The sequence below is a fragment of the Lichenostomus cassidix genome, chromosome Z, assembly GCF_008360975.1.
Source record: "Lichenostomus cassidix isolate B80296 chromosome Z, HeHo_3.0, whole genome shotgun sequence".
In the NCBI taxonomy this organism is placed as follows: Eukaryota; Metazoa; Chordata; class Aves; order Passeriformes; family Meliphagidae; genus Lichenostomus; species Lichenostomus cassidix.
Genome location: NC_139511.1, coordinates 6,799,293 through 6,816,904, shown reverse-complemented (window position 1 = coordinate 6,816,904; position 17,612 = coordinate 6,799,293). Strand labels below are relative to the sequence as shown.

The 17,612-nt window shown below is 48.1% G+C and overlaps 1 protein-coding gene across 3 annotated transcripts in view; it reads left to right on the top strand.

Annotated features, from left to right (window-relative positions):
• Positions 1-2,841, top strand: part of YTHDC2 (YTH N6-methyladenosine RNA binding protein C2) — a 28,881-nt gene extending 26,040 nt beyond the window's left edge. For all 3 annotated transcript variants that reach the window (XM_085041993.1, XM_085041998.1, XM_085041999.1), the window contains 2 exons: positions 1,135-1,317; positions 2,399-2,841. In XM_085041993.1, coding sequence (XP_084898119.1) covers positions 1,135-1,317; positions 2,399-2,482 — 267 coding nt within the window. In that variant the 3' untranslated portion in view covers positions 2,483-2,841. The remainder of the gene's footprint in view (positions 1-1,134; positions 1,318-2,398) is intronic.
• The last annotated feature ends 14,771 nt before the right edge of the window (positions 2,842-17,612 follow it).

Here is a 17,612-nt window from a genome sequence, read left to right as displayed (position 1 = left end):
AATCTAACAAACCAACCAAAACACAGCTGTCTTGGCTATACCACTGAAGGACTGCAGCGATAATGTTATGTACAGTGATTTGGCAAATACAGAGGTAATACTGGAAAGTCATTTTCAGCAAGTGAGTTGATACTGAAAATGTGCTGTTGCATTGGGGCTCTCAGACAAGGAAGCTGGGAGGGGAAGACACACAGAAGTCAAGAGTGGAGGTGGTTGATGTTGCCCTGCCCTTCCAGCTTTGACAGTGCACTGAACCCTCACAGGAATGTGAAATTAACTTCCCTATTAATCTTATCTTGTCCCAGCTGTGTCTTCCTATTCCATATTTATTCTTTCCTCTGTTCCATTATTTTCATTTAAGTCTGGCGTCAGCTATCTAGGAGTGCATGTCTTAAAACAGCGCTATGTGCTGGTAATTTGCATCTTTGGGACTGCTAAGTCCTAACTGGCATCAATTCACTTGAATAGTTGCTACATTTGGTGTGGGGTTGCCTTATTTTTTGGTTTGTTTGGTGTGTGGGCAAGTCAGGGTGTCCTTAAATCAATTAGATGCTCTCTTGGGTTTGGGGGTGCCTTCATTTTCTTTCTGAATACTTGTCCTGTTGGAATTTCATCCTGCTGCTCTGGAGAAGGATTTAAAAGCAACTTTGAGTTCTTTCTTTGAAGAACACCTACACGCTTAATTCTGTGTGAAAGGTTGTTGACATAGAGGGAACGTGGGAAGGAACAAACGGATTTCTACAAAAACTACCTACAGGTAACAAGGAATATGAGTATCTAATGGACTGTTCCGCAGTAAAATATTCATCTTGATTTTCTTCTGCTTCAAGTGTTTTTGCAGCAGCTTTTTAACCTGTTACAAAGATTAAAAAACCTTTAATGATAATTTTGTCACTGAGAGATACTCCTTATGGTCAAACCCTATAAGGCATATTTGAAGTGGAAAAACAAGTGATACTTCCAGCTTTTAAAATGTAAACATTTTAAAAGCTCCAGTTTCATGGTGGAGAGTGTGTGAATCACTTTGAAACTACTTTGAAAGTTTCATAGGATGTTCAGTCATTTATTTCATTCTGCTGTAGACAGAGATGGTCTAATTATGTCTGTTCTTTCATATTTCCATTTTTGTCCCAGGGTTTTGCTAGAATGGGTTCAGCAATTGGGTGTGAGAAGAGTCAAGACTGGGGATCTGCTGGTTTCGGAGGTGTATTTAAGGTGGACTGGATCAGAAAAGAAAGCATTCCTTTTCAGTTTGCACACCATTTGCTCAACCCATGGAATGACAGTAAGAAAGTACAGATAAGTAGAGATGGTCAGGTAATGCTATGCTCTTCTCACGGTTTCTTTACTTGATAGAACTGTGTATTTTTATTAGCTTGTTCAGCCTTGACATTTAGCTCCACTTATTCATGTATCTGCTAATCTGAATCACAGTTCATTGGTATGTTGTACCTTCAGCTAACACTGAATTACTGCTGAAGTAATGGAGACGTTTTGATAAAATCAAAACAGTTTCTTGCTTATGTGTTTTAAAAATGTTTTAAAAGTGGTTGCTCCCAAAAAGGATTTTTTGGGGTGATTTTTTTTAGTCTCTAAGTCGGTCCTTGAGGTTTGGGCCCTGTTTGGTGTTCTCTGAGATAGTCTGTCACACCCAAATAACTGTTCATAGTTATAGGGTTTTTCTGCAAAGCCTGAAGAGAATCCTGTGGTTTGAGGTAGAGTAAAACTTGGGAGAGTTCTCCTATTTGTTAAAGCTAAATGCAACTACAAAAAGCCAAAGAATTGGCACAAGACTTCTCTGTGGCAGTTTCTGCCCTCTCCCCATCCCCTGTCAAAACATCTTGATGATTCAAGAGCTAAAGTTTTTGTGTGATCTTCTCATTACTTCTCCAAAAACCTTTCTCCAGCTGGAAGCATCAGGAAAACAGAATTACAAGGAAAGGCCACTGTATTTCCTATGACCTCTCTTTCCACATTCTCCACTACACTTGATGGAATTCAACTCAAAAGATGTGGAGAATAATGATTTTTAGTTAGTTAGTGAGTGACCTGTGGGAGGTACATAGTATCTGGTGCCTCTGTTCTTGTGTATGGTGGTAGTGTGTTCACTGGGAATTAACTTTGAGAGAACTGACATCTCACTGTGAACAAAAACACCCCCAAAAACTTGTAGGCCACGGTGGCTTATGAAAGTTTTTATCTCCTGCTGAGCCCTAGTAAAAAAAACTTGCTCTGCTGTGAGTTCTAATGTTTGTCTCAATAGCAAAAGGGACGAGCTCTTTCAGAAAGGTTGAAAGCGATCACCAGCAACCTCATCTAACAATCTGGTAATAAATAGTTTCTGTATGCTCAATAGTAGAAATGCAAATAACTTCTTGAATTTCCTGGTCATTTCTAGGAGCTGGAACCACAAGTTGGAGAGCAGTTGCTGCAGCTTTGGGACCGTATTCCTTTGGCAGGAAAAAAACTGGCTGACAACTAGGCAGTTGGAGAATGTTAATTTATAATTTCTTTTAATGTAATTATTTTAAATTTATTTTGGATTACTTATTTAATTATTTCATAATTACTGAATTTAGTTATTTTAATTCAATAAATTTAATTTAAATAAGAAGGAGCGTCAGACTTTTGAGATCGGGGGCATCCACTGATGGTTCTAGTTTCAATTTTTTTTTACCTTTAAGATGTGGCTCACACCTTGACAAGCTGAAACAGTCTTTTAGAGGCCTGTAGCCAAGTGGTAGTTGAATAGTTCACTAACTTGGGCACTAGTGGAAGATTTGTATTTCCTTAAAAAGAAAAAAAACCAAAATTACCAGTACAACTTCGTTGATCATTTAACCCAGTCTTTGTGCTTTCTTTCAAGTTTTTTCTTTTTCTTCCGTACCACTATTGTCTTGGTTTATTTGGCTTTCTCTTAGGCCTGAACATACTGTACTGTAAGGCTGGTATAAATTCAGTGTGATCACTGTCAACACTGTTTGTGGTCATCCTTAGGCTAAACCAGGAGGTTTTTTCCTGCTTTTGAGCCTCCACCTATTTGCTTATGTCTGCTCAGGATATTACCCCATGCATTCATTTTGCATCCTGTGTAGTGACTTCTATACATGAGCCATTAGTTTTACTTTTGCCAGCCCTAACTGGGTCCTTGTAAGGCTGGTACTGCCTAATTCATTGTTTCTCCAGACAGTGAGTGCAAGGCAGCCATGAGGCTCTTACTGCCTTTTACGTCCAGGCTTGTGCCCACACAGGAATGTGGGGCAGTACTGCCTGGTGCAGATCTATGGGGCCCTGTGCGCTGCAGGGACAGAGCTGGCACAGAGGGGAAGCACGGGTGGAATGTAATGTTTGGTTAAGAAGCCCAAATAGGACTTCTGCAGCTTGATAATAAAAAGGACAGTCCAGCCATGGAATTGCATTCCCCAAGGCCACAGGCCAGTCCAGTTCACTTGTGCGGAGAAGGGATTGTACCCTGCTGCCTGCCTGACAGACATGGTCATGCAAGCCTTTGCATGCCCAGATGTTACATCTAGCCCAGTCATGCTGAATTACTTAATCTTGTTATTACCCAAAGATCTGTACTACTGATCAGTATTTGCTCATGCACTGTAGTTAGAGGAGGACTGTTCCTCCCTTCAGCTGTTGCTCTGGTGTCTGTAAGCATCTCCTACACCTTGACAGAGGTGCCTTAAAGCCCATATGCTCTGGTAGCAGAAGAGGGTTGCCACTTTGGTGATGACACCAACAGTATCATCAGCCTGTGGAAGAGCTCCAGCACTGCAACACCATTTTTAGAGGCTCCACCTGCCTGATAATGACTGTGATCATCATACCTGAAGTGAAAACTAGAGCAGGGTGAAGGGTAAGGAGCTGAATCTATTCTGAAAAATAACTGGGCAGCAACAGCCGGCAATGCAACAGAATCCTTGCATTGATGATAACAAATGGGAGAAACAACTTATCTCCATCTCCTCAGCAACAGTAAAACTTCCAGTCTGGAGGTTGTCAGCTGGGAGTGATTACTCCCAGTAAATGAGAGTAAATGAGGCTCTTGCAAGCTAGACCATTGTCTGAACATCAACAGGGTTCTGAAGCATAGTTACAGGTTCATAAAGTTTGTTCGTACATGAAGAAAACTGATCTGAGCAGTTCTGGTTCAGGACAACTGTGGTCCTGTTCCTCTCAGCACAGAAGGTAGGAGCTTTGCCAGTGTCGCATGAGAAAATCCTATGGTGTGCTGCCTCCTCAGGGACATACTGCTGAAAAGAGGTAAAGGCAGCAAGCTGTTTTGCCACAGACAGTAGTTTGTGTAGTGTAAAATTGCTGTTTGTTGCGACTTTTTCTTCCAATATTTGCTTTATTGCATTTTCTTTACCCCACTGTTCAGCTGGCATAATTTCTGCTCCATCATCACAATATCTGCAAAGACATTGTGGGTTTAATTCTACTGAGGCATTTTTTGCAGCTTCCATTCTAAGTGCTTGATACTGGCTGTTGTAGAAACAAAATCACAGCTGAATGTAGCAGGCCCCCACCACTGGGTTGTTGGATTAGTCTATAGTTATCCCCAGCTGCTTTGTCTTGAAAGTGAATTAAGAGTGGTTTTTGCAGCTACTAATTCTAATGTTTGGTTTTGTGAAGTGAGGCTGTAGTGCTTGTTCCAGAGTAGCCACTTTTCTACATGTATTCAGTCCTGATTTTCACTATGTGGAAAACACGAGCAATTTGTCTCATGTTGCTCTACATCTTCCTGTTCACACTTAGCTGCTCTGTTCTCTCCCTATGGATCATGCATCACTCGGGCATTACTCCTGCTGCCTTTGTTGCATATTGTAACAGGAACCACAGTGCACAAAGTACGTGATGCCACTCTGCAACTTTCTTTGCTGTTTTGTCTCTTTTGCCAAATGTTGAAATGAGTCACCTAAACAGGAAGTGTATGTCTGGGTTAAAAAGCAAATTGGTTCTAAGGGAAGCAGATGGTGGGTTGTATTACATTAGAGGATAGTCCTGAAAACACTAATCAGCATGTCTCATTATCAAATCAGGCAATCTAGAGAGGAAGCTCTATTTTATTTGTGTCAAGACAAGATGGAATTTGAAAGCTGATTTGACACCGTGTGGGTGAAAATTGCTATTTTTTCCCTTGTGCTGTCTTGGGTTAGAGACAAACTTTAGGACAAAAGCACCCTGGAATGAAAGCCTCTTAAAGAAAGGGTTTTCAGCACTCCTTAGATCAAAGTGAAAAAAACCTGTTTATTTAACAAAATCCGCAAAGTGCCCTGCAAGGCATGGGGAAAAGGAATTATTAAACCTGAGTAAACAGCTGATAAATTTCAGTGTCCTTTTCCTTGGGCATAGCTTCCCCCTCTGGGGGGCCTTTGGGTCTGGGCAGAGTGGCTCCCTGGAGGATTTCTCACCTACTGTCCTCTCGGGGCTCTTCTGATTATCAGACAAGAAAGCAAGTAAAAAAAAAAAAGTCCAAGAAGGAGAAGCAGTCCCAGGGAAACAGCTTCTCGTTAGCTTACTGCCCAAGCAGCTAGCAGCAGCAGGTAGCCCAGCTAGACAAAGAAGGAATGTTGCTTGCCCCCAGCCCCATGCTCCGAGGCTGAGAAACCTGGGGGAGAATTTCAGAACGATCCTGTGCCAGCAGAGCTTCTCCCAGTTCTTGAACGCAGTTTTTAAAGCTACAGGAATCCAATTCGGGGTATAAAGCAGACAATAGGAAAAGCAGGATTATCTTAACCTCACCCCAAATGCACAGCTCTGAGATGTATAGTCTCTTTAAGTTTGCAGATGTGAATAATCATGCTGCATTTGGTACAGCTGGGCTGTGAGCAGTGGTTATAGCACAAAGCTTCTAAATAATGGACCACTTGGTTCTATGCGTAGGGAGTGTCTGGTGAATCCTGGCAGCAGTCTCATAAAATCAAGGAACAGGGAACAAAACATGGCTGCCAAAGTTGCTTCAGTATGAGGGTAAAACCCCATCACTGGAGATCACCAACACAACCTGCCCTGCTGTGCCCTGCCTTGCCCTGCAAAGGCGCTTGGTGACATCAATAAAATCAAATGCTGGCTTGGAAAGCACGCCAAGCTCACGTCTATGGCCCTCAGCCAGCTCCTCGAAGACGAGGAGACCATAAAGCATGCCACATTACAGAACCGTGCAGCAATCGATTTCCTCCTCTTGGCCCATGGGCATGGGTGTGAGAAGTTTGAAGGCACGTGCTGCTTTAACTTCTCAACCCATGTGCCGAGCATCTCTTCGAAAATCAAAGAAATCCGAGGCCACATTAAAGACTTAAAAACAGAGACTAAAGACTGGCTGAGCGAGCTTTTCAAGGGCTGGGGAATCTCGAGGTGGGCAGGGTCAATTTTAAAAACTATTATTTGGATCCTTTTAAGTTTAATTCTTATAATTTTGTCCCCTGCTGTTTTTAAATCTTTAGTTGTTAATTCGATTATTTCCCTTTTTGTAAGAAAGAAAGGGGGAAATGCTGCAGTGGCCATGAGGGATTTCAGCATGGGCAACCAGCCGCACAGGACAGTGTCGGTAGAGGAAGAGTCCTGGCTGTGAGTTGAGGTTCAAGTTAGAGTGACAAGCTGGCTTACACCCAGGATGCCTTGCGGCTGGGCTCATTGATAAGCTTTTTGGAGTTACCTCATTGGCCCTGCACACTTCCCCACCCCTGTTCCCTACTTAGTTATGATTCTAGAATGTTCAGCATTGTTCTCCCCAGCATGGTCCCCTTGTTGGTTCTTTTAAATTTGTACCCTCCCTAGTTATTCCCTCATTGGTTTACACCCTTGTCATTTCCCCTTCAGACCCTCCCAGACCCTCCCTCCTATGGCAAACCACTCTCCTTTCCCTTCCCCTGTTAATAACCCTGTGTCACCCGATCCTCAGGGCTCTGGAGCCCAGGATCCTAGCTTGCTGCCACCCTCCACATTCTGCCCCTTTGCCTCTTCCTTTCACCATCCTTCATCTACCTTCAATAAACTCCCTGGGATTCCCAACTCAAGCGCCTACGTCTCTTTCATCCCTGCTATGTTCTTGGCTGTCACTGTTCTCCCAGACACCACAGCCCTCCAGCGTGCTTTGCCAGTGTGGCGTGTCCAGCGAGTGCACAGAGCGGCGGCTCGTGTCTCTGTGTTGCTTTGGGGCATGCTGTTGTGAACAGAGCACAAAGCAACATTGCCCTGCCTGCCGAAAGCGCTGTGCGGAGCTGTGTGGTGCCCCACGCAGGGAGCCAGCAGCGACAAACGTGGCTATGGCTTGGAGGCTCCTGAGAGCTGCTGTGGTGCTGGGACAAGCCATCCCAGCCCTTGGCGTTCTCCAAGCTGTGGGCAGCAGCCCACGTCCTCCCTCAGGCTGCCACACTTGCCAGGCGACACTTGGCACGGGACACATGAGCCAACTCTGCCAGAGCAGAAACTGGCCTTGCCTTCCCAAACTCACCTGGGCAAGGACCAAGTCATCCTCCCTTTTTGGATGGGGCCATGGCAGGCTCTTGCTCTGGATCAGCCTGCAAGAACCGAGGTGCACTTGCAGAGCAGCCCTGCAGCACAAAGAGCCATCAGCCAGCTGCCCCCCAGCCCCAGCCACCTGAGCACAGCACATGGCTGGCAGCCTCCGGCCTGCCACCTCTCTGCCCTGCGCAACAGCAGTGCTGCCAGTGGCAGCAGCAAGGACATGCCAGTGGCAGCAGCAAGGACATGCCAGTGCTGCTGCTGGCTCCCCGATGCCTCTGCTCTCCCACTGGCACCAGGGAGCCTTCCTCCCTCCAAGTCACACATGCCTGGCACCTCAGCACAGCCAGGCATGGGTGAAAGGCAGCCATTCTCACATTTGCCAGGTCCTCAATCAGCCTCTCCAGCCTCCTGGCACTCGGTGTCCTCCACGAGGCAGGATAGAAATGGAAGAAGCTGAGTGGTGATGTGGACACTCCACTGGGATCCCACATTCCCCCATAGGGCAATCAATAGTGGAACGGCCCACCAGACCATCAAAAGGGTCCTTTCTTGTGGCAGCCTGTGGCTGCAAGTTTCAATGGCTGAGGGACTGATTGGAGGAGGCAGTAGCAGCTTGGTCTGTTTAGATCATGGAGACTTTTGAAGACAGTGAGCCCCTATGGCTGAGGAATTAAATATGCACCACAGAAAAACATAATTGGTCCTGCACACTCCCCCACCCCCTTTTCATATATGGGTTATGTTCTGGAAGTTTCTTTCTTGTTCTCTTAAGTTCTGTATGTCATTGGTTCATTCAAATTTTGTACCCTCCCCTACCGGAACCCTATTGGTTTGTACCCCTTTCCTTCTCCCCTCAGACTCTCCTAGTTGGCTCTTCGGGGCCAGCCACTCCCCGTTTCCCTCCACTTATAATCCCATGTAACGGTCCGCTCAGGGCTCCCAGCCTCTGGACTTCCAGCCTTTGCCTGTCCCCATCTCTCCGTCCCTCTTCGCCATCCCCAAACCCTCACCCGAAGACCCTCAATAAATTCCCTGGAAGACCGCAGACTGGGTGCTGTGCATTCTTTCGTCTCTCTGCTCCGTAGGAAAATCCTCTCCTGCAACCTTTTGGTTCCTGTTCTGTTACCACCGTGCTGTGCCAGCTGCTCACCAGAGGCAGTGCTCACCTCGCCATGATCCAGCCACAGTTGCAGAGGTGTCAGCCGGAGCGGCACTGAGGCTAACCGCCAAGAGCTGCACCTTGCACCCCAGAGCAGGCACTCTAGGTGAGAGCTGGACGGACTTCCCGGGCGGATGAACTGCGACACTTTCTCAGCAGCAGGGAGGAGCAGAGGTGAATTCGCCCATTGTGCGCCTCTGCAAGGCTCTGTTCACAATCAATTTTTAAAATAACTCCTTTGCAGAGCCTGTCCCCCCCATATTCCAGCACTTTGCCAATGAGACCAGGGCAAAACTCCAAGAACAGCCTCTGGTGCTGATAAAGGATCCAGAATCTTGAAAGATTCAAGGCCTCTTCCCTTTTATCACCTGGGGTAGGGGATATGCCTGTGTCTCCACCGCTGCAGGCCCCCAGTGGATCCCAAGCAAATGGGTCAATTTGTTCATGACAGTAAAGTTTGCCCCATCAAATACACCAAATGAGACTATTTCCCAGACCTAAAACACCTAGCAAGTTCCACATGGAAGCGGAGAAAAAAGAAGGAGCAAAGAGAAGAATCTAAACCTGACCTAAACCATTGGATCATGTTTTTACAACTAGACTTATTTCCTCCCTATACAGAGATCCCCTTCTCCCCAAGTGACTCTTGCATATCCCTTGATCAATTATTTACAGAATCTAACCCCTAATAAGACTGCCCTGTATGCATTCCACCCCTTTTTCCCTTCCCTTTTTATTTATAACCAATGGGAACAGCCGAGGAGAGAAAAGATTTTAAACCTTTTAGTTACCCTATTTCATCTAAGTTCCTTTAGGCTGAAGCCATCCCGAAGCCCCAGAAGATGGTCCGCCTCACCATCGTGACCATCTGGATGCTGGCCCTTGTCTTGCCGGCCCATGTGTGGCTCGTTTCACAGAAAAGCTTCCACACTGCCATCGAGGAGCTGAAGGGCCACATCCAAGATTTAAAGCCAGAAACACAAGACTGGCTCGGCAACCTCTTCAAATCCTGGGGACTCTCAGGATGGGCGAGTTCAGTTTTACGTTCTGTTATTTGGGTTTTATTTAGTTTGATATTACTTGTTCTACTATTCTCAATTTTTAAATTCTTTACAGTTTGTTCCCTCGTTTCTTTGTTAGTAATTAAAAAAGGGGGAAGTGTTGCGGTGGCTCAGCCCTGTAGCGGGCCAGGGGGTCAGCCGCAAGGAGGACACTACCAGGACGAAAAAGCTGGGTGTGAGCTATGGATCTGTGCCCTCCTGGTCACGGTGATGGACGATGGTCCCCTGCAGCCCCTGGATTAGTTATGCATCCTTCAAACTGTTAATTGGCTCCGCACACTCCCCCTCCCCTATCCCTTGTAAGGTTGTTAGTCTAAAAAGTTCTCCTCCAGTTGTTTCCCCATTGGTCCCCCAAGTTTGTACCCTCCCCTGTTTTGTATTTATTGGTTATTCCTCCTTTTCCCTTCCCTCTCTCCACCCACCTATCTGTCCCTGGTTGGCTCCTCGGAGCTAACCACTCCCCGTTCTCCGTCCCTCAAAAACCCCTGTCTGGATGTGTTCGGGGCTCTCAGCCTTGGATTCTCTGCCCCCTTGCTGCCCCTTGTTCCTCATCCGCTTTACCTTCAATAAAATTCCCTGGAGAATCTTAGCCTGGGAGTCTACATCTCTTATTTCCTCCCACTTCATTGCTAGTTCCTGTCCCCTGAGCCCCACAGCCCACCGCAGTGCCCTGCTGCCGCTTGTGCACCAGCTTATCCTGGCTCTGGACTGCACTCCTCTTTGTGGCGTGGAGTGCTTGCCTGTGGAGAAAGCAATGCCACAGTGATGCCTCTGCAGCTTGGCTCAGGAAGCCATGCTCAGGCACAGAGCCCAGAGAACGGAGACACCTAACTGCATGGCAGCAGCTCAACTTCTCCAGGGCTTTGATGGATGGGACACAGGTCATTAAGGCTCCCTGGGTCCTGCGAAGAGGGAGAGAGCTGGCTGAGCCCCAAGCTGCCTCTCCTCTCTTGTCAGGCAGCTCTGCCTAAGAGTTGGCAACAGCCACAGGGGCAGCTCTCCCCAGCTGGGGAGCTGTGTTCCCCTGTACAGCTGCTCCTGAGCATCCCGTCTGGATGCATCTGAAGCACTCCCCAGCTTAGCCCTGTAGGATGCCCCACCCACAGCTCCTTCAGCACCTGGGAGCTTCAAAAAGAGGTAAGTGCAGGCCCCTCACTGCCCCCCAGCCTGAGGGCAGACATGCAGCGCCCAGCCCTGCAGAAAGGACACAGGCAGGATGAAGCCTGTGCTGGGGACAGGACACAGTTGCTGCTCAGGTCCTGCTTCCCTCTGATGGGCCCCAAGCAGAGGCTTTTACCCTTCCCTTCTGGGGACCAAACAGTGACCAGGAGATGCAGGACATGGAAATTGCCCCATCCACTCTCTGCCCAGGCTCTGCATGGGGGGCAGAGGTCATTCCCAGGGTGGTGTGTGCACGGCTGGCAACCTTTCCTGCCCTACCATGGCATGTGGCACCATGTAGAGGGGCAGGCCTCAGTTGCTGCTGTCACTCAGGAAGAGTTCCTGCCAGAAGAGCAGGACTCCTCTTCGTGGGAGCAGTCCGAGGGCGGCACTGAGGTTTAGCTCCCTGCCCTCTTCCCCGAAAGTTCTAAGTTTCATAAGCTGTGGTTGGTCCAAAGTTTTGTTGTACCCTACCTGTTTGCTAAAAGGTTCTGTATCCCCTGAATTGCCATTGGTTTATATGTTGCTACCCTCCCCTCAAGAAATTTATTTGCCCCTTGCTCTTGTATCCTCCCCGTGGCTGTAACCCCATTGGCCCTTGCCCCTTGCTCTGCCCTAAATTCCCCTTCCTCATAACCCCACGTCACGGGCCCTGCCCAGGCTCTCTCCCTCATCTCTTGCTGTTCCTGATCCCTGTTATAATAAAGAGAGCTTCAGGGAGATCCCCTGCTGCAACCCTCTGCCTCCGAGGTAGTTTCCTTCATGCCGTGGTGGCTTCTCGCTAGGAGTTGCGCTCCCTCCATGTCTGTGATTGGCGTCGGTCCGTTGGACCCCTACTAGCCAGTGTCCTCAGCCGAGGTCCACTCGGAAAACCCGACTGACGGCAACAGCACCACAACTCATCCAAAAGTGGCAGTACAGGAGCTGGTGGGACAGGTAAGGATGTTGGAGGTGCCATCCTCATCACTGCCTTCCTGCTGCTTCTCCTCTCTCCACCACTGCTGCTCAGCACCCACAGCTGGTCCAGGGCCAGGGAGACCCATGGGCGCAGGGTGGTGCCCTGGCTCCAGAGAAGAGAGGCTAGCAGTGAGTTGCAGGTGGCCTCCCCAGAACCCCTTGGGACAGAACTCTGGCATCCTGCCCTGCTAATGTTGGGATGACACTGGTGCATCCAGCCCCAAGGTGTTGGGGCCTGGGACTTATGGCAGGGTGTCTTTGTCCTGTGGCCCCAGAGCCAGGCATGGGGCAAAGGCAGCTGGGCTCTGAAGGTTTTACTGCAGTTTGGCAACCACTAGTTCTTCCTGGAAGAGGAGAAGCTGCTCCTCTCGCTCCTCTTCGGGCTGCAGCTCAGAGCCACATCTGTGCTCAGCACAGCCTCATCTCTGCAGAGCAGAGAGCAGTGGCCATGAGCAAGGTGACCCCTTCTGCCAAGGGATGCAGCCATGGCTGCGTGTCCCCAGGCTGTGGGGGAGCCTACCTGGAGCTGAAGCAGCTCCTGGCCTGGCCCATCCTGCCTGGCACAGGAGGACCCCAGCCTTGCTGCAAGGACATGGGCCTGTCACTGACAGAGAGCATGGGAAGCAGTGGCAAGGCTGGGTTGGTGTCACTTGGCCAGAATCTGCCCCCTTCCAGTGTCCATCGGTGCCAGGACAGGTCCCTGCTGCTGGTTCTGCTGGACGCTGGCTCCAACTGACCAACAGTTAGAGCTCAAGGGAAGCTGGACTAGGCACTGAGGAAAGACACTGGGGCAGGACTTACTGCCAGGATGGCCAGTGCCTGCTTTACACTGGGGAGCCCAGACATACCTGAGTCCAGCGCTCATCTCCCTCCAGCTGCTGCCAAGGCTTTGCCTCCTGCAGCCCTGCCTACAGTCAGTGGCCTTTGCCCCAGGTGCACTTCAGCAGCTCCAAATTGCTCAGCCTGCAGTTGACCATGACCCCAGGTGTCTGCACAGCTGTTTCACAGCTGGGTCTTCCCCAGCATCTCCTGGTGGGAGGGCTTGCTCCCCCCTGGGGTCCAGGACTCAGCTCTCAATCTCATAGTCCCTACTGCTGGTTGTAACACATGGTCCCCACCCTCCACACCCTTCCTTAATCAAAAACAAATTAAACAAATACAGCTCTGATTTGCAGCTGGTTCCTTACGCTATGTGAAGTTTTCCTCCCTCTCAAACACTCACTGGTGCTTCTTCCCCAACAGAAGTCTTTCCTAGGATAAACCCTCCGTTTGTAGAAGTGCTGATAAGCAGATGCATGTGGCACAGTCTATTCCAGGATAGCCACAGCTGCTAAAAGCTTTCCAAGTCCTTGGTTGGTGATTTCTGGGACCAGCTCCTGGGCCCACTTGCACCAAAGCTCAGGACAACTCTACAGCATGGAGATCATTCAGCTTGAATCCTGTGTCCCCCAACCACCCCCACAGGCCCATCAGCACAGACAGTCCTGTGGGCTTTGCTTGAGCAGCTGCTGCCCTGGGCTGCTGGCAAAGGTGGTGTCTGCATCCCTGCTTTTGTCCTCGCTTCAGGGGCCTGCTCAGTAACACTGCCCCTTCTCCCTGGCCATGACCATGATGGCAGAACAGAGTCCTCTTGGTGCACCCCAGTCAAGCTGTGGGCATGTCTCTGGTACATCTGCTGTGCCAGCTTTCAACCCCCATGATGTTGGAACCAAGGCAGGTCCAAGAGGAAGAACAGCTTCTGATGTTATGTATTGGTTCTACTTGCTGATCCTGAGCAATTCTGTGACTAAAGGACAAATTATTCAGGGTTAGAAACCTGCAGGAAAAGTGCAGGAAACCAGAGATCCTTGCAAAAGTCTCTTCTGGCTGTTTTACACTCCAGTGAGAAACAGCGTGGGTCTGGTGGTTGATGCTCTAAAGGAAATTCAGCACTTTGGGAAAAGGGCTCTAGACCTCCTCTTGTGGTACTGCCTTCCCCACTGGGCCAGGCTGGGACTGGAGGGCCTGGGAGGCTCTCTGTGGTGCCAGCTTTCCTGCAGTGCCAACTGTTGTGGCTGCTGCCTCTTGAGTCCTGACACGCTGAGAGCACCCACGCAGTGGGGCTGTCCTTGGGAAAGGCTCCAGGGCTGAAAAAAGTCCTGGGAGAGAGAAGGGGAAAATCTCTTCTTGAGCAATGGACCAGCAGCTCTCCACAGCATCTTTCTCAACCCGTAAAACAGGGGAGGCACCCACTGGTCTGATGGATTAAGCCCTGCAGGGACCCCACCAGTCTCCTTTGACCTAGCCCTTCTCCATTTGCCACTCCAGGGGCTCCAGGTCCCCTGGCAATCTCCTGACATGTCTCTGAGCCCTGCTTGAAGTTTCCTGCCTCAGAGGGTGCTTCCAGGGTATGTTTCTTTTTCACTGGCAGGGGCTGAATTTCAGTCAGAGGCTCTGGTTTTCCTGGGGCTTCTCAACCCCAATGATCTCCACCACCAAGTTCTACCTGTCCTCTGGTCTCTACACACTACAGAAGTTAATAACAGGCCTCACATGACCTTCACCACAGTAGCCAGTCCCAGGGTTTAGAAAGAAGGCATGGCCAATTTATTTTACAGGTCCCGCATTACCACAGTACTAACCGCAGCTCAGCTTCTCCTGTTTGAAGGCATGAGGTGGCATCTGCAAAGCCATTCAAATAATGCAGAAACAGATGCAGCTGCTTGAGATGCAAGAGCTTGAGAGAGACAGACAGAGAGTAAGAGAGATATACATCAAGGTTCTAGCAAGAAATAGAATAGAATAGAAGGCGGAAGTTCTTCACAGGCCTTATTTTTATCCCCTCTTCCTTGCTGATTACAGATGCCCAAAGTTCAGCTGAATTTCTGCACTCTTGTCAGCCCTTTGAGGGGGCTTCTAAGGAAATGGGGGACACCTTTTTATCAGGGCCAGTTGCAGTAGGACATGGGGTAATATTTATGATGTATAAAAGAGATCAAGTCAGATTAGGCGTAAGGAAGAACTTGTTTTCTCAGAGCATGGTGCAACACTGGCCCAGCTTGCACTGAGAGCTGGTAGGTGCCTCAGCCCTGGAAACATTCCAGGTCAGGTGGGAGGGGTCTCTGAGCAATGTGATCTATTTAAAGATGTCCCTGCTCATTGCAGGGCACTTGGACTAGACAACCAAAAGAGTTCAAAAAGCACAGGAGAAATGTCAGGCATGGCTGAAGGCCAAAATGGTAGGTTTCTGAACTACGTGCTACTTGCTGCTTCCAGTGATACTTCAAACATGCTATTTCCTACTGAACTATGTGCTACTTGCTACTACCTATGTGCTACTTCCTTTCTGAGCTAAGGAACTTTTCCTTAGCTCACCATTTATATTCCCACATTTCCAAAAGACCGTATGTCCACTTTGGGGCCATATGGTTGAGACATGACCTTACGGCCCCACTTCAGGTACCGTCCACCCAGACGTCTCAATCACCGAGCTCTGTTGATTCTGCTCAGGGGTGACAGGAAGGGAGAGACCAAAATCTTTTGTAGAGCCTCTTGCTTCTCAAGGATGAGATTAATTTCCTCTTCAGTGATTTTAATTTCTTCCCTCAGCCTCTTCTCCCTTGCCTTGATCCTAGCCTCAGTTTCCTGCAGCTGTGCCTGAAGTTGTTCTCTGATGTTCAGTAAAAAGTGAGAGAAATTTTCATGGGTCCAGTGGCTGCCACTCTTACATTTCCCTGGTGTAGATTGCCACTCCAAAGATGGAGATTCCAGTGCACTTCTGTTCTTCTCATATCTTACTTGTTCTTCCTCTTCACTACCACGATGGTGCTCTGAGCCTCAGGCAGCTCTGCTTGTGGCTCTGCCTTGATGTTCTGTGCACACAAATGCAGAGCAACGACTGGGAGCTGCCATCAGGCTCAGCATTGTCCTCTTTCAGCCTCAAAATCCCACTCATTCAGCCACTTCTTTCTGCTTCTCTGCTTCAATTGTAACCCTCCCATCCTCACCCTGGTCTTTGCAGATTTCAGGGCTCTGTGCTTTCAGTGCCTGCAGGACTCCTGGCTTCCTCAGTCCCAAGAGCTACGTTTTATGCTCAGGATAGGGACGCCAGCTGTCGAGGAAGAGTATAAAAGTTTGTGCATTGTAGGGAGAGGTGTGCCTCCTCAGTGAGCTGGACCTGACCCATCTGACACGTATCAGCAAATTAGTTTTGCTTTGATTATTTGTCCTCGTAGAACATTATCAGTGAGAGAGTATTTATCACAGAAATGAAAGGTTAACAGAAAATTTATTTATTTACAATCCTAGTTGACAATCCTCCTCTATAATCCTAGTCTACAACCCTACTGAACAATCCTACTGCATAATCCTACTTGACAATCCTATTAGACAATCCTACTGTATAATCCTACTCTATAATCCTACACGACAATCCTACTCGACAATCACACTGGACAACACTACTCTATAATCCTACTCTACAATCTTACTCTAAAGTGGTAGTGGAGAAAACAGTCGTGATGTGATTGTCACAATCTTGTCTCCTCCTTGCTTTTCTTCACTGCCATGATCAGAGGCACAATGTGGATGCAGGCTTTGCTGATCTTACAAATGGATGCTGTCCAAAGGAAAAAAACCAAACCAACGAAAAACAATGAGCCATGATTCTACAAGCTCAGTGTTTTCCTGGCTCAATCAGGGCTCTTCTGGTTCCTAGACACATGCAGAAAGAGGACCAACAGGACCATCTGCGACTCCATCTTCACGTGCAGGACCTTGCCATCACCAGGGAAAAAAACAAGGACAGAATAAGAGGAACAGACATTGCCTCTAGGCTGTGCAGTGTTTGCAATCTGTGCAGTCTCAAGGAGAGAGGCACATGTGTGAAAAAGGAGATGTCTTAGACGGCCAGCAAGGGAAAAATGCAGTTTAGTAACAGCCCAGATAAAAAGACTTTTACATGTTTCTGGAAGAAAAGCACCTAGTCTTCCTGGCATGTACAGCAATGGAAAAGAGGGACAACAATCCAAGGGAAATTCTTTCTAGGCTGGTTGATCAGCACATAAGACACTTGGAAAAAATCAAGCCTCCACACAACATGAAGACAGTGAACTGACATGGTATTGACTTAGTAAGATCGGGAAGATCCAGGTTTTTGAAGAACTTTCAGACTATATGTGCCAGGAAAGATAAATGCAGACAAAGTGCAAAATCTTCCCATGCACTGGAGATGAGTAGAGAAATAATAATTAATCAATAATTAACACCTGTATATCCTGCCAGTGACCAAAGCTGGTTTTTAACCTTGCATGCTTGCAGTATGTAAACGAACATTCGTGGGATAAGACCACAACCACTCACCTGTCTAAATAATTCACAAGACTGGGATTCCTATTCATCCTCATGACTATGATTTCATTAAGGGTTACTTGCTTCCTGGTCTGTCCTTGAAGATTTATTTTCTTTATAGCCACCTAAAATGACATTGAAAATCAGTAACTTGTGAACTTGGTGGCAGGAGACAACAACACACGTGGAGTGAGTGATTTTGGAACGACACAGCCAAGCTGTGCCACAGTGCCTTGTGATTAGACCTTGGAGTAATTAGGAAGTGGCATTCCAACAGCCCATTTCTCTGCTCACTTGGGGGCCAGTTACACGACAGGTGGCCACTGATGTCCACCTGGTAACAATGGTGTCTCAGCTATCACCACAAAGCTCTGACCACACTCTCTGCTGCTCTGGCTGGGATTCAGAAGAAGTAATGCAAGCCTTGGTACTCTACAGATACATCCTGGCCTATAAGAAGGGCTTAGGGC